This window comes from Phoca vitulina, unplaced genomic scaffold (genome assembly GCF_004348235.1).
Source record: "Phoca vitulina isolate PV1807 unplaced genomic scaffold, GSC_HSeal_1.0 scaffold81, whole genome shotgun sequence".
Classification (NCBI taxonomy): Eukaryota; Metazoa; Chordata; class Mammalia; order Carnivora; family Phocidae; genus Phoca; species Phoca vitulina.
The window spans coordinates 1,238,782-1,251,120 of record NW_022589784.1 but is presented as its reverse complement, the minus strand read 5'-3'; the positions used below and the strand labels follow the sequence as shown (position 1 = coordinate 1,251,120).

The window sequence follows — 12,339 nt, the reverse complement described above, 5'->3', positions numbered from 1 at the left end:
GTGCGGTGGGGCGCGCGCGCGCGTGCGAGGAAGGAGCCGGGCCGCGTCCGCCCTCCCGGGGGGCGGGGCTCCCGCCACTCGCCCGGGCCCGCCCGCCGTTGCCATGGCGACGCGTGGCCGGCCGCCCCGCCGCGCTTCTGTGACGTCACGGTCTCGCCACCTGACGCCACGGCCGGGCGGTGGCGCGGGGCGGGGCCTCGGGGTGGTGGCGTCGGGGTGGGGCTCGCACGGCCGGCGGGAGCCCGCGGCAGTGGGCCGGGGCGGTGGGCGGCGCGCGGGGCAGGTCCACCGAGGCAGGCGCCCCTGCAGGGTGGAACGCCGATCGGGCCTCCCGGGGAGTCCCCAGGCCTGCGGGCGCTCAGGCGGTTTCAGGAGGTCCAGTGAGGCCGCGTGGGGCAGAGCGACCCCGGGCTCAGCCCGGCACGAGGACGTAGATGGGATCAGATGCTCGGGCTGTGGTCCCGCTGGTGGTGGGCCGGCGGCAGGGTGTGGTGGGCGGCCAAGCCAGGCCCCTGGAGAGGCTGGCCTCGGGGACCGAGGACGCCAGCCACCACCACTGACCACCTCAGTCTGTACTTTCTCGTTAAGTTCTTGCCGGCTTCTCTCTGAACTCGGACAGAAGCCCTGCAGGCGAAGCGTCCCCCGATGGGATCCAGAGCTGCCCCCGCAGGAGCAGTAGGGACTGCCCTGAGCCAGCAGGACCCTGATGGGCTGGACGTGACTGCCCACCGCACGACCCACGGGCCTGCCTCCCGCAGTCTCCTTTTAGAAACCTGGCAGTATTTTCCCCGTTTGGGAGACAGTCTGGAGACGTGAGTCGGCGGTCTCCCCAGTGTCGGCCTCCCTGAAATAAATGTGTTTTACCACCGCTCGTTTCTCTGCCTTTGGATTTTGCCAGCAGCCAGTGGCTGAACCTGGTGTGTTTGGGACTCTCAGAGCCAGTGCTCTTGCACCCTGTGTCCTGTCCTTCTCCAGTCCCACGCGCAACGTCACCACCTCCAGGAAGCGCGGGCCACATCCCCGTGCTGTTCTTTCTCACTGCATCCTGACCCTCTCCGGCCTGAGCCTCCCCACGGAGAACTGTTTGCCTAAAATCAGCCTCCTCCAAAATGCAAGCTCTTGACAGTTGCTCAGTGGATTACTAGGAAAGAGGAAGGGAGGAAGGAAGGGAAAAAGGGGGGGAAATCCACCCTGTCCCCCAGCAACACCAGGCCAGGGACCACATCTGCTTTAGCTCACTGCTGCGTCTATGCACCCAGTAGGCCCTCAGTCTGTGTGTGGCGAATGAATGAATGAATGAAAGAATGCACCAGTGAACTTCACGGTCCTCCCGGATTCTGGAGAATCGGGGTTTTATTTCGTCAGAACTCCTGGCCCCATCTGTCCTCCTCTCTCACTCCTTCGGGAAATCTGCTCTCTGGTGCTCCACTCCCAGGGGGTCAGGAGGCACAGTTGCCTCTCCTCTAGAGGTATTTGAGCTTTCAATCGGAGCTGCAGCCTTACCCCTGTAAAAAGCAGCATCCCAGGCAGCCGAAAGGACATGGAAAGTGAGGCCAAGGCTGGGGTGGTGCCAGGAAAAGGCTGTGTGACTATGCGTGGGTTGCTGGCCCTCTCTGGTCCTCCGCATCCTCGTCTGTAAGGTGGGACTCTCCATAGCCCCCTCAGGTATATCATGGGAATTCATGAACTCATGAATAAAGAATTGTCAGCGGAACATCTCTCTCTCTCAAATCACTTGGAGTCTTTGAAAAAGCAAACAGCCTTTTGTGTTTCCCCTTTTTTAACCCACTTTGAATGTGGCCCGCAGGTGCCTGACCCCTTCTAGCTTTGATCATGGGGACACCATTTGGGGAAGCTGGTGTGGGAAAGGGCCCCGTTGGGGCTCTCAGTGCAGTGAGAACCTTGTAAAGAGGGGCGCCTGGGTGGCTCAGTCGTTAAGCATCTGCCTTCGGCTCAGGTCATGATCCCAGGGTCCTGGGATCGAGCCCCGCATCGGGCTCCCTGCTCAGCGGGAAGCCTGCTTCTCCCTCTCCCACTCCCCCTGCTTGTGTTCCCTCTCTCGCTATGTCTCTGTCAAATAAATAAATAAAATCTTAAAAAAAAAAAAAAAAAGAACTTTGTAAAGAGGTTGAGCCGGTTGCCCCATTGCCTATCCCCCCACCTGGGAAAGCCAAACAAAATCCCAGCCTCCCCATAAATCCCCAACAGCTGTGGATTTCAGGGAGGAGGTGGGCAGGCAGCGACCCCTTGTGTTCCCTTACCCCTGGAGGAGGCAGGCCCATCTCCCTGGAGACCCGGGGGGACAGGAACAGGCCAGCCCACTGACACAAGCAGGTGCCCCGGTTCACTTTTGTGGAATTGGGTTGGATTCGTGCTCCCTGCAGCCAGGCCTCTCCCCCCGGCCCCCACCGTGGGGGCAGGGAGGCAGACGGGCACATGCCCATTTTCGAGAAGTGTTAACAGGTTTACAAAGGAGGGGTGACTTGCCCACGGTCCCCTGGCTTCGCACCTGCGATGCTGCAGCCCCCCACCGCTGGGTAGCGCCGGCTCCCGGTTCTGAGGGCGGCCCAGCACCCCCGTCCCACGCCAGCCGCTGTGGTGGAAGAGAACGCGCATCCCGAGCTGGGGCAAGTCAACGTTCTCGCGGGATGGTGTGAGCTCAGGAGGGGACACCGAGGCCAGGAGACACGCAAGCGCCAGCGAGGGGTAGTCCGTGAGCAGAAGCCCAGCCGTCTGCGGGAGAGAGCGCAGGAGCTCCTGGGCGGAACTCCCCACCCGGGGGTCTCCCGTCCTCTGAGAACGGACCCCAGCGCCAGGGCTGTACCACGTGACCCCCCAGCCGCCTCTGATTGGCCCAGAGCAAGCCCATCCAGCTCCGCCTCCGGGGCTGCTGAGCGGGAGGGGTCCCAGACGGTGGTGGTCGTCTGCCCTTGTGTGGCTTCGCAGGCGTCTGCCTCCCGCGGTGCTCAGACGCATTGCAGGTGCACAGGCGCCCGGCGCGCCCAGGCCTCCTGGGAGCCTCCGTGCTAACACCCGGAAAGCCCCGCAAACCTGAGCAGGGGACGGCAATGTGTCACGCGTCACCGAAGATCCCAGATGAGGAGCTCCCTGACTCCACTCCTAGGGGTCCGAGGCCTGGGCGAGGTACAGAGTCGCATAGTGCCTCCTCCAAACGCACATCCACCTGGAACCTCAAAATGGGACCTTATTTGGAAATAGGGTCTCTGCGGAGGTGGTGAGTTGAATTCAGACGAGGTCACGCTGGATTAAGGTGGGCTCTAACTTAACGGCTGGTGTTGTTGTAAGAAGAAGATACACGGGGCGACTGAGTGGCTCAGTCGGTGGAGCACCTGACTCAGATGGGGCTCAGCTCATGATCGCGGGTCCTGGGATCGAGCCCCTCGTCAGGCTCTGCGCTCAGCACGATATCGGCTGGAGATTCTCACCCTCAGCCCCACCCTCTGCCCCTCCCCCACGCGTACTCACTCTCTCTAAAATGAATTTTTTTTTTTAAAGATTTTATTTATTTTGACAGAGAGAGAGACACAGCGAGAGAAGGAACACAAGCAGGGGGAGTGGGAGAGGGAGAAGCAGGCTCCTGGCTGAGCAGGGAGCCTGACGCGGGGCTCGATCCCAGGACCCCGGGATCATGACCTGAGCCGAAGGCAGATGCTTAACGACTGAGCCACCCAGGCGCCCCAAATCTTTTTTTTTTTTTAAAGGAGGAAAACGGGGCGCCTGGGTGGCTCAGTCGTTAAACGTCTGCCTTCGGCTCGGGTCATGTTCCCAGGGTCCTGGGATCGAGCCCCGCATCAGGCTCCCTGCACTGCGGGAAGCCTGCTTCTCCCTCTCCCACTCCCCCTGCTTGTGTTCCCTCTCTCGCTGTATCTCTCTGTCAGATAAATAAAATCTTTAAAAAAAAAAAAAAAAAAAAAGGAGGAAAACAACAAAGAGAGAGTGGACACTGAAGGGGGTCAGCCACAGGCCGAGGGACTTCTAGAGCCCCAGGAGCTGGGAGAAGCTGGAAGGACCCTCCCCTGGAGCCTCCAGAGGGAGCGTGGCCCCGCAACACCTTGATTTCAGGCTTCTGGGTTCCAGAATTTAGGAGGATGAATTGTTTCAGGCCACCCAGTTTGTGGTACTTGGATGTGGCAGTCCCAGGAAACTCCCACAGATGTGGACCCAGATTGGCCATTGTTACGGGTTGAACTGTGGTCCCCAAAAAGATATGTGGAGATTCCAGGCCCCCATACCTGTCTGAGGACAAGGGGTCGCAGGGTTGGTTCCTGCTGAGGGAGAACCTGTCCCAGGCTCCCCCAGCTTCACGGGGCTTCTCCCTGCCTGTCTGGGCCCATGTGTCCCCTTTTTATTGTCATATTGGGTTGGAACCACTCTACGCCTTATGGTCTCACCTTACCTTGAAAAATTACTCCTTCGATGACCCTGTTTCCAAAGAAGGTCACCTCCTGGGGTCCTGGGGGCTAGGACTTCAACATATGAACAGAAGGGTACAATTCAACTTGTCAAAAAACACAGAGGTATGCACACATCCATACACGCACACAGACCAGCACCCACTGCGCTCCACCTGAGGGCAGAGCCCAGGCCCTCCAAGCCCCAAACACGGAGGGACAGCCTGAGACAGGTCTGTGCCTTCCGAAGGGTCCCAGAGGGACTGAGCCTCGACTGCCCGCGGCTGTGACCGGCTCATTGACGCCTCCCTAGTGACCCCTGCGCACTTGTCTCCCTGATAAACCTTTTGCCCCCAATCTTTACATTGGGCTCAAACAGGTCACAACAGAGAGAACCCAGCCACCCTCTCTGCAAAAATGAAGAATGCCACTCACCCCTTTTTCTAAAAAAAAAAAAGTTATTTTTTTAATGTTGAAGTGTAATGAACAGATTTTTAGATGACATTAACAAATGTTTTTAAATTTTGTCTTAAATTCTAATAGAGTATTAGTATTCAGCTGGGAGAGGCAGGGAGGGCCCTTCCCCGGAGCCTGCAGAGGGGACGCCGCCCCATGAACACCAACAGCTCAGACATCTGGCCCCCAGGATGCAGGAGCACTGAGCCCCCCAGTCCGTGGTCCTAGGTGATGCCGCCAGCATCCTGCTGTAGATCCCAGCTCTGCCCCCCAGAAGGTGGGAGGAGAGACCCCTGTGGCTTCAACCCCAAGTCTGCGGTTCTTTGATGCGGCCGCCCACACAAAGGGTCCCTTTCTCAATTGGGCCTTGGTGTCTCAACTCCAGCCCCGTCCTGCATCCTTACAGGTCACCTGGGAGCTCAGGGCACACACATCCCTTCACCTGGGCCGTTTCCCCCCTTCCTGCCCTGTCGCCAGTCCGGTCCCCCCGCCCAGGCCAGGGACACCCGCTCCCCGCCCACCCCTGCAATCCGCATCCCACACGTTGACAGGTGCGTCCCCACAGCACACCCCACCCCACCTCCTCGTTCACCGCTCTAGCATCTGGGGGGGCTTCCTGGGGCCGCCTTAACCCTAACCCTCACAGCTCAGGAGGGCACAGCCCAAGAAGTGTTGCAGGGCTGGTTCCTGCTGAGGGAGAACCTGTCCCAGGCTCCCCAGCTTCACAGGGGGAGGTCACTGGTCATCTCGGCGTGCCCTGGCCTGTAGAAGCATCGGCCCCGTCTTCATGGGGTTTCTGCCTGCCTGTCTGGGTCCACGTCGCCTTTTTGTAAGGACAGCTGTCATTGCTTTAGGGCCCACCCTACTCACCTTAACTAAGTACCCTTGCGACCGCCCCATTTCCAAATAATTTCCTGTCCTGACCTACTGGGCGCTAGGATGTCAACATGTGAATCTGGGGGGGGTTGGGGGGGGACACAATGCAACCCATGCCATTTGCTTGGGGCTCGGTCTGGTTTCTCTCTGTGGATCTAGTCTCCTTCCTGTGGTGGCAAAGCGTCCCGCCCTCCCTCCCGTGTCCACGTGGGGTGTCCAGGCCGTGAGCCCTGGGGAGGCCCCTGCAGCTGGGCTTCTGTGAGGCCCTCCTGTTTCTCTTCCAGCCATGTCTACCATTTTTTCCTTCGGGGCAAGTGATGCTGGTTTCTCATTTTCTGTACACTTCCCTTTTTCAAGTTAAAACAGCGGAGCATAAAAAAAGCAAGTTGACTGAAAGGAAAAGCATGAAGGAGACGCACTGTGATGGCTCACGGTACACGAGGGTGACGCTGTGCGGGGCAGGGTCACAGGCAGGGGCGGCGTGGGGCTAGGGCCACAGACCCGCGTGCCCCAACAGCCCCGCAGAGGCCCCGTGATGCAGGAAGGACTATGGTATTTATTTCCAGGATACTCTCCCGTAACAAAACCCACTACGAAGTAACAGGCGGATGCGCGTGCGGTTCTCCTACCTGGGGCCACACCCGCTCAGTCCCGCGCGCAGCAGGGGACTCGGCCCCACGGTCAGTGCAGCGCACGCCTCTCGGTCGCAGAGGCTGGCTAGGGGGCGTTCAGGGACACCCGGGAGACCCACGGCTTGAGACCCGAGGGGACCCAGGCCCAGGCGCGTCCTCAGGAACCACGGCCACCTTTGGACACCACACGGTGCCCAGCACGAGCAGCCAAAGCAAGCAAGCATGGGTGTGGAGAGCAAAGAACAGGGCTGGCTGGTCCGGGCTTCTGGAGAGGCCGGCGTCCCGCGCGGCAGTGTGTGACGCAGAGGGTCCCCGTCCTACCCTGAGACAGCCAGCCGGGAGCCGAGAGGCAGCGTTCGGGGCGCCTGGGGCGCCTGGCCAGCAAGGGCTAGGAGACGATCAGGGCTCTTCCGGCTGGTCAGCTCACAGGCGTGCTGCCGAGATCCCCGCGGAACATTCCAGTCCTTCATCTCAGAAGGAGCTACGAGAGCCGGAGGGAGGTGACGTGTCGTTTAGATTGCTCACTAAGGCACAGGTTTGTCACATCTTAACTTCTAGAAGGCCACTCAAGAAACCCAGTCTCCTGCTTCCTGCAGCTCGAGCGAGGGCTGCGTGGGCACAGCCGGCCCACCCACTCTGCCCGCTGCTGAGGCTTTCCCTGCGTCTGCAGAGGGGAGATCCCAAAGGGGTTCCGCCCCAGCCTTCAAATCCCCACGGCCCCCGTCCCCCCCAAAGGGGTTCCGCCCCAGCCTTCAGATCTCGACAGGGGTCCCCTCGATGTTCCCATGGAGAGCCATTGTGGGCAGGAAGGCCAATGGCCCCACACAGAGCCCAGGGGGCAGACGGAGAGATGGACAGGGGCTCAGATCATGGTGCCCAGGCGGCTCATCGGCCTCTGGCCGACCCCGCAGGGCCGTCCACAAGAGCCCTCTGGCTGCAGGTGGACAGGGACACAAAGGACAAGAACACGGAGGACCCGGCCAAGCCCCTCCGTCGCCCACAGGGACAGGAAGGAGGGGAGGAGAAGGGCTGAGGGTGACGCCCTGGCGGAGTCCCTCTCCGTGCCATCAGCTCTGGAAGGCAGGCGGCCGGCCTGCTGCCCCTTCTCCTCGGGGAGGCCTGAGGGCGGCCTGAGACCTCCAGAGGAGGGTGTGCTGTGCAGCACGGGGGCCATCCCGCGGCAGCACCGGCTGGACGGTTTCTGGGTGGCGCGTGCAAGGACCTCACTGCCAAAGACAAGACGAACACAAGCGCAGGTCCCCGAGTGCTCGCAGGCTCCACCGCCCTGGCCGGGGGAGGGGAGGGGGGCGGGCAGCAGGGCCAGCCAGCCCCTCTACGGCCACTGGCTGCCGGCTGCCGGGTAGCTGGGCACAGTAGGGTACTCGGGCAGGGTATTTCCCGAGAAGTTGTTGTACTGAGCCTCTCGGGACGGTGGGTTCCGCCAAGCGCCTGTGTTCCACTCGGTCTGAGCCTTCTGGAAGCTTCCGCCAGCCCCCCGATAGATCCTGTGCACCTGCAGGGCAGAGGAGAGAGAATCCAAACTGAGCCTGTGTGTGGCGACAAGAGACCTGCTTGTGTTTAAAGCAGGCCATCTTGGGTGAATGACAGAAGTCACAGAAACATCTGGGCAGACATGTTAGAAAAGGCACCAAAGCCGACATGGCGGACTCAGAGGGCCCCGCCCTGATCTACGACCACGGTCCCCCCGCTGCTGACGTGTGTGGCCACCAGCACTGCTTTCTGCCCCAGCTCCGGGGCCAGGCTCTTGGGCACCCACCTGACACTCGCATCCCATACGTGGCCCAGTCTCCTAGGAAGACATCCCCAGGAAGGACTGACTCCCCACTGCACCTCGGGGAACGTGGGGCAGTGCTAGAACGCTAGAAGTTCTGGAAAACTCAGCAAGTGAAAAATGGCATTTTAACTGGACACTCTTGATGACCAGTGAAGCTGAATGCTTTCCTCGTTTCTCACAGGGATCTTTCTTCTCCTGCATGACTGTTAAATATCTGTCTCTCCGACCCCTCTCGGTGGGAGTAGGGGGTGTGCAAGAGAGAGCTCGCACGGCAGGCCTGAGACTTCCCTCCCCAGAGGGCGGCTCGCAAGGCTGGCCCTCGGCGGCGTCTGGAACCGGACTCCGGGCTCCCACCACCCTCGCTGCCGGGGGGCTCGGGTCCCTGAACCGTCTGTGCAGACACGAGGTTCAGGCTGAGCGCCTACTCCCCTCCCGGAGTCTGGGGTCCTGGCCCAAGCCAGGCAGAGGGGCCCACGAGACCGACCCCCGCAAAGAACCGGGCGCTGGGTCTCTGCCGGCCCCCTGGAGACCACACCTCACACACGCGGTCCTGTCTCGTTTGGGGGGAGCTAAGCGCGTCCTGTGGGACACCCCGGGAGAGGACTCTGGAAGCTCTTGCCTGGTGTCCCCGCCCCGCCCCCACACCTCTGCCCTGAGCTCATCTGGCTTCCTGTCCTCTCTGTATAAACCACGGCCGTGGGGTCGACCGTCTGCTGAGCCCGGGGGTCCTCCCGGCACATCCCCGCGCCTGGGCCTGGGCCCAGGGATGGACACAGGGGTCCTCCCATTGTTTAGGAAGAACACACTCTATTTGAGTCCACAGATCTTTCCTTTCTAGCCCTATAGGCATTTTCAGTTAGTATCTGCTTTCTAATTTAGAATGTTTGCTGAACAGAAGTCCCTCATTGGAAACAGTTGGCTCCTGTGTGGGCTTAATCCCGGAACCGTGTTTAGATTCATTCAGTGTGTCTCCTTTGTGGTTTCTGCAGTCCCCCCCCGCCCCCGACTGTCCACACAGCTGAAAGCCTTTGGGGTGCACATATGGGGGGCGTGGAACAATGCTCCTGTCTTCCCACACAGCCGGGTGCAGGGTGAGAAAGCCTACATAAGCCAGGAAACGGGCTTTCAAAGCTAGAATCTCGTGGCAAAGGGCTAAAGAGATCCAATCACAGCCCACCACACAGCCCGTGCTGGGGCCCAGTGCTGGAGTGACGCCCCGTCCCTCTGCTTTCCCGTGGGGACTCCACGCACATCCACAGGCTCTGACCAACACCTGAGGGCTGCAGGCCTGGTGTCCACCCCCAGGAGAGCCCACGGCTGCCCGCCAGCTTCTGCAGAACGAGCGTTCTGCTGCAGTCTCCAAGCACCCGGGGCCGTACTGCCCACGAGAACTTTCCGTGATGGTGGAGACGGCCCACCAGCCCCACGCAGCCAGCAAATACTTGAGATGACGTGGGTGTAGTGGATGCCCCTGGGTTTTCAGTTTTACTTAATTTTACTTAATGTGAATTTAACTGTACGGGGCGGCAAATGTCTAGCGGTGGCCAAATCGGGCAGCGTGGAGCACATCCGGGGCCGCATACGTGCTGGGGCCTCTGACGGGTGGTGCCCAAAGGCGGGTGTGGTCATCAGCCGCCCACACCATGCTGTTTCCCCAAGTCTGCCTGAGTAGAGGTCAGCTCGTTCCGGGACATTCAGTCTCTCGCTCCTAAAACAGGGATGAGATGAGCCCCCAGAACTCGGGGACTCAGGCGACGGGAGGCATGGGAAGATGCTGGCAGTCCCAGGACCCAGAGGCCTTACCTTTATGATCGCGATGGCCATCATGGCAGCTGACATGGAGAACATGACGGCTGGAAGCAGCATGACCACAGCAGCTCCGACACTGGTCTGGAAAAACCCAATTGCCGCCAGCCAACCACTGCAAGGGGCAAGAGAGAGCATGGGTGCCAGCACGTCGACCAAACAAGGGCCCAGCATCCTCTATATGTAAAGAGCACCAACAAATCAACAACAAAAAATAAACTATTAGCAGGAAAATGGGCAATTGGTACGAGGACTTGCAGGGGCCAGTGAACACACGAAACGATGCTCAAACCCAGCAACGAGGAAAACATGTTAGAATGGGGTCTCTGCGTTCCCCTGCCATGCAGGTGAGTGTGGTGTGTGCAAGGGGCTGAGGAGAGGAACCCTGCCCTGGTGGGAGCATGTCCCTCTGCGGGGACAGCGGCAGTTATCTACAAAAAGCCCTACGTGCTCATTTCCTGCACCCAGCTCTCCTCCTTCTAAGAATTCACGCCCCAGAATTCCTTGTCTTTGTGAAAACCCTGGGGTATCCTCAGTGTTCACCAGCTGGAAAGAACACAGATGTCCGGTGTACCACAGCCACTTGACGGCATGCCGAGCAGGTGTTGAGGAAGCGAGAGGTGGAAAGAGTTAAAGAGGAGTCAGTACAGGAAGACCCCACGGGACCTGTTCTGTCCTGTACACATGTGGACGAACACCCAGATTTGCCTCTTGGGGTGAGAGGTGGGAAATAAGTGTATTTTGGGGTTTTATTTTTCTGAACAGGTAATAAAAATACACAGCTCGACCTTCAGGGACTTAGAACAATGTATAGTAACTAGGAAGTTAGCACTAATTCGCTATTATTAACTAACCCACGTGCTTTATTCAGGCGTCCCGGCTGTCCCGCGGGCGTCCCTCTGTTCCAGGAGCCCGCCACGCGGCCACATCCACAGATCAGCCAGCCAGGCCCCCGTTCACCCGGGCTGTTCCAGCCCCCACGGCCACACACGCACTGCCACCCAGAGCCCCGCAGGAGCGTCAACCCCGAGAAGCAGAAGGTTGCGTCCAGCCGCCCCCATGGGAGCCCTGCCACGCCCCACGCCGGAGCCGTGACGCACCTGCGGCCACCCAGTTCACACGAGGCCAAGCCCTGTGTCTCTGGAGGCTGCCTATGCTTGCGTGCGAGCGTCTGTTCCCGCCTTGGGTAGCAGGCCAAGTACTGGGGTGCACTCAGCACGCATGGGTTTCCTGTAAGCATCTTCCAGAGACCCTGCCACACTCCAAACAGAAGGGAAGCTGCGTGTCCTCCCCACCCAAGTGCATACGTGGGGACAGCCAAAGAGCCCCTGGGCCGCAGCCTCATTCTGTGCTGGGCGCTGGGGACGGACCGCCACCCGATCCCACTCAGCCTGGGGGTGCTGGGAAAGCCACCGGGGGGGCCTCAACTGGGTCAGGGAGTCGGTGTGAGGTACAGCCAGGCAGCCGGAGGGCCCAGGCGGGTGCTGGGTGGTCGGAGGCTCCCAGGAGGGCAGAAGCACTGGCTGTGTGTGTGGGGGGGGTGTCACTTTGGGGACTAGGGTCCTCCCAACAGGTCTGGGGCACTGGAGAGGGGCCAGGCGGGCGGAGGCCCCAGCCTGAGCTCTGTGGCCTCTGGGGAAGTAAAGGCACGCACAGGCAGGAATGCAGGACAGGGAGCCTGCTCCACAGCACCCGCCTCCCCGCAGGACCAGGGGCGAGAAACATCTCAGGTACGACCCTGGGCGACAGCGCTCGCGCTCTGGCCCCCGCCAGCTACACCTGGGTGAGCGACGGAGGCTGCTGCATGCCATCTGCACCAGAAGAGGCCAAGGCGTCCGCGGCGGGGAGCAGGGAGGATGCAGAGAGGCGAGGAGATGGAGGGCAGGGCTCAGGGAGGGGATGAGGGGCGCCAGGGGCTCCCCCAGAGCTGCTCAGGCCGGAGCTCGTGGGGCTGGAACCAGGGAGAGGACAACAGGGCGTGTGAAAAGACGGAGCGGAGACGCGAGATCTGGGGAGTCTGGCAACTGGTCAGGCCAGCGGCCGCGTCCCTCAACAACCCCGCAGCTAGCGCAAACGCGACATGCGGAGACACGTGTCACAGCCAAGGCGCTAACAGGAGCGCCTCGCGCAGACGCCCCCGGGCCCATGGGCATGGACGGGAGCACACAGTGCGTCCCCCAGAACCCCCGGGCCCATGGGCATGGACGGGAGCACACAGCGCATGTCCCCCAGACCCCCCGGGCCCATGGGCATGGACAGGAGCACACAGCGCATGTCCCCCAGACCCCCCCGAGCCCATGGGCATGGACGGGAGCACACAGCGCACGTCCCCCAGACCCCCCGGGCCCATGGGCATGGACGG

General features: G+C 60.8%; 2 protein-coding genes across 4 annotated transcripts in view; one reads left to right on the top strand and one right to left on the bottom strand.

Moving 5' to 3' along the window:
• The first annotated feature begins 6,277 nt into the window (after positions 1 to 6,277).
• On the top strand, positions 6,278 to 7,430 carry LOC116625842 (collagen alpha-1(I) chain-like). Its single transcript, XM_032394742.1, has one exon. It carries the CDS (start codon positions 6,294 to 6,296, stop codon positions 7,407 to 7,409), a length of 1,116 nt encoding a protein of 371 aa, XP_032250633.1. The 5' UTR covers positions 6,278 to 6,293; the 3' UTR covers positions 7,410 to 7,430.
• A 203-nt stretch (positions 7,431 to 7,633) lies between these two features.
• The window catches only part of SCAMP4 (secretory carrier membrane protein 4), a 19,889-nt gene continuing 15,183 nt past the window's right edge, over positions 7,634 to 12,339 (bottom strand). For all 3 annotated transcript variants that reach the window (XM_032394743.1, XM_032394744.1, XM_032394745.1), the window contains exons 6-7: positions 9,975 to 10,092; positions 7,634 to 7,889 (exon numbers count right to left, since the gene is read on the bottom strand). In XM_032394743.1, the coding sequence (XP_032250634.1) occupies positions 7,710 to 7,889; positions 9,975 to 10,092 (298 nt within the window). In that variant the 3' untranslated portion in view covers positions 7,634 to 7,709. The remainder of the gene's footprint in view (positions 7,890 to 9,974; positions 10,093 to 12,339) is intronic.

Coding starts and splice junctions, on each gene's coding strand:
- LOC116625842 (XM_032394742.1), top strand. CDS start 6,294: ATGGTATTTATTTCCAGGATACTCTCCCGTAACAAAACCCACTACGAA.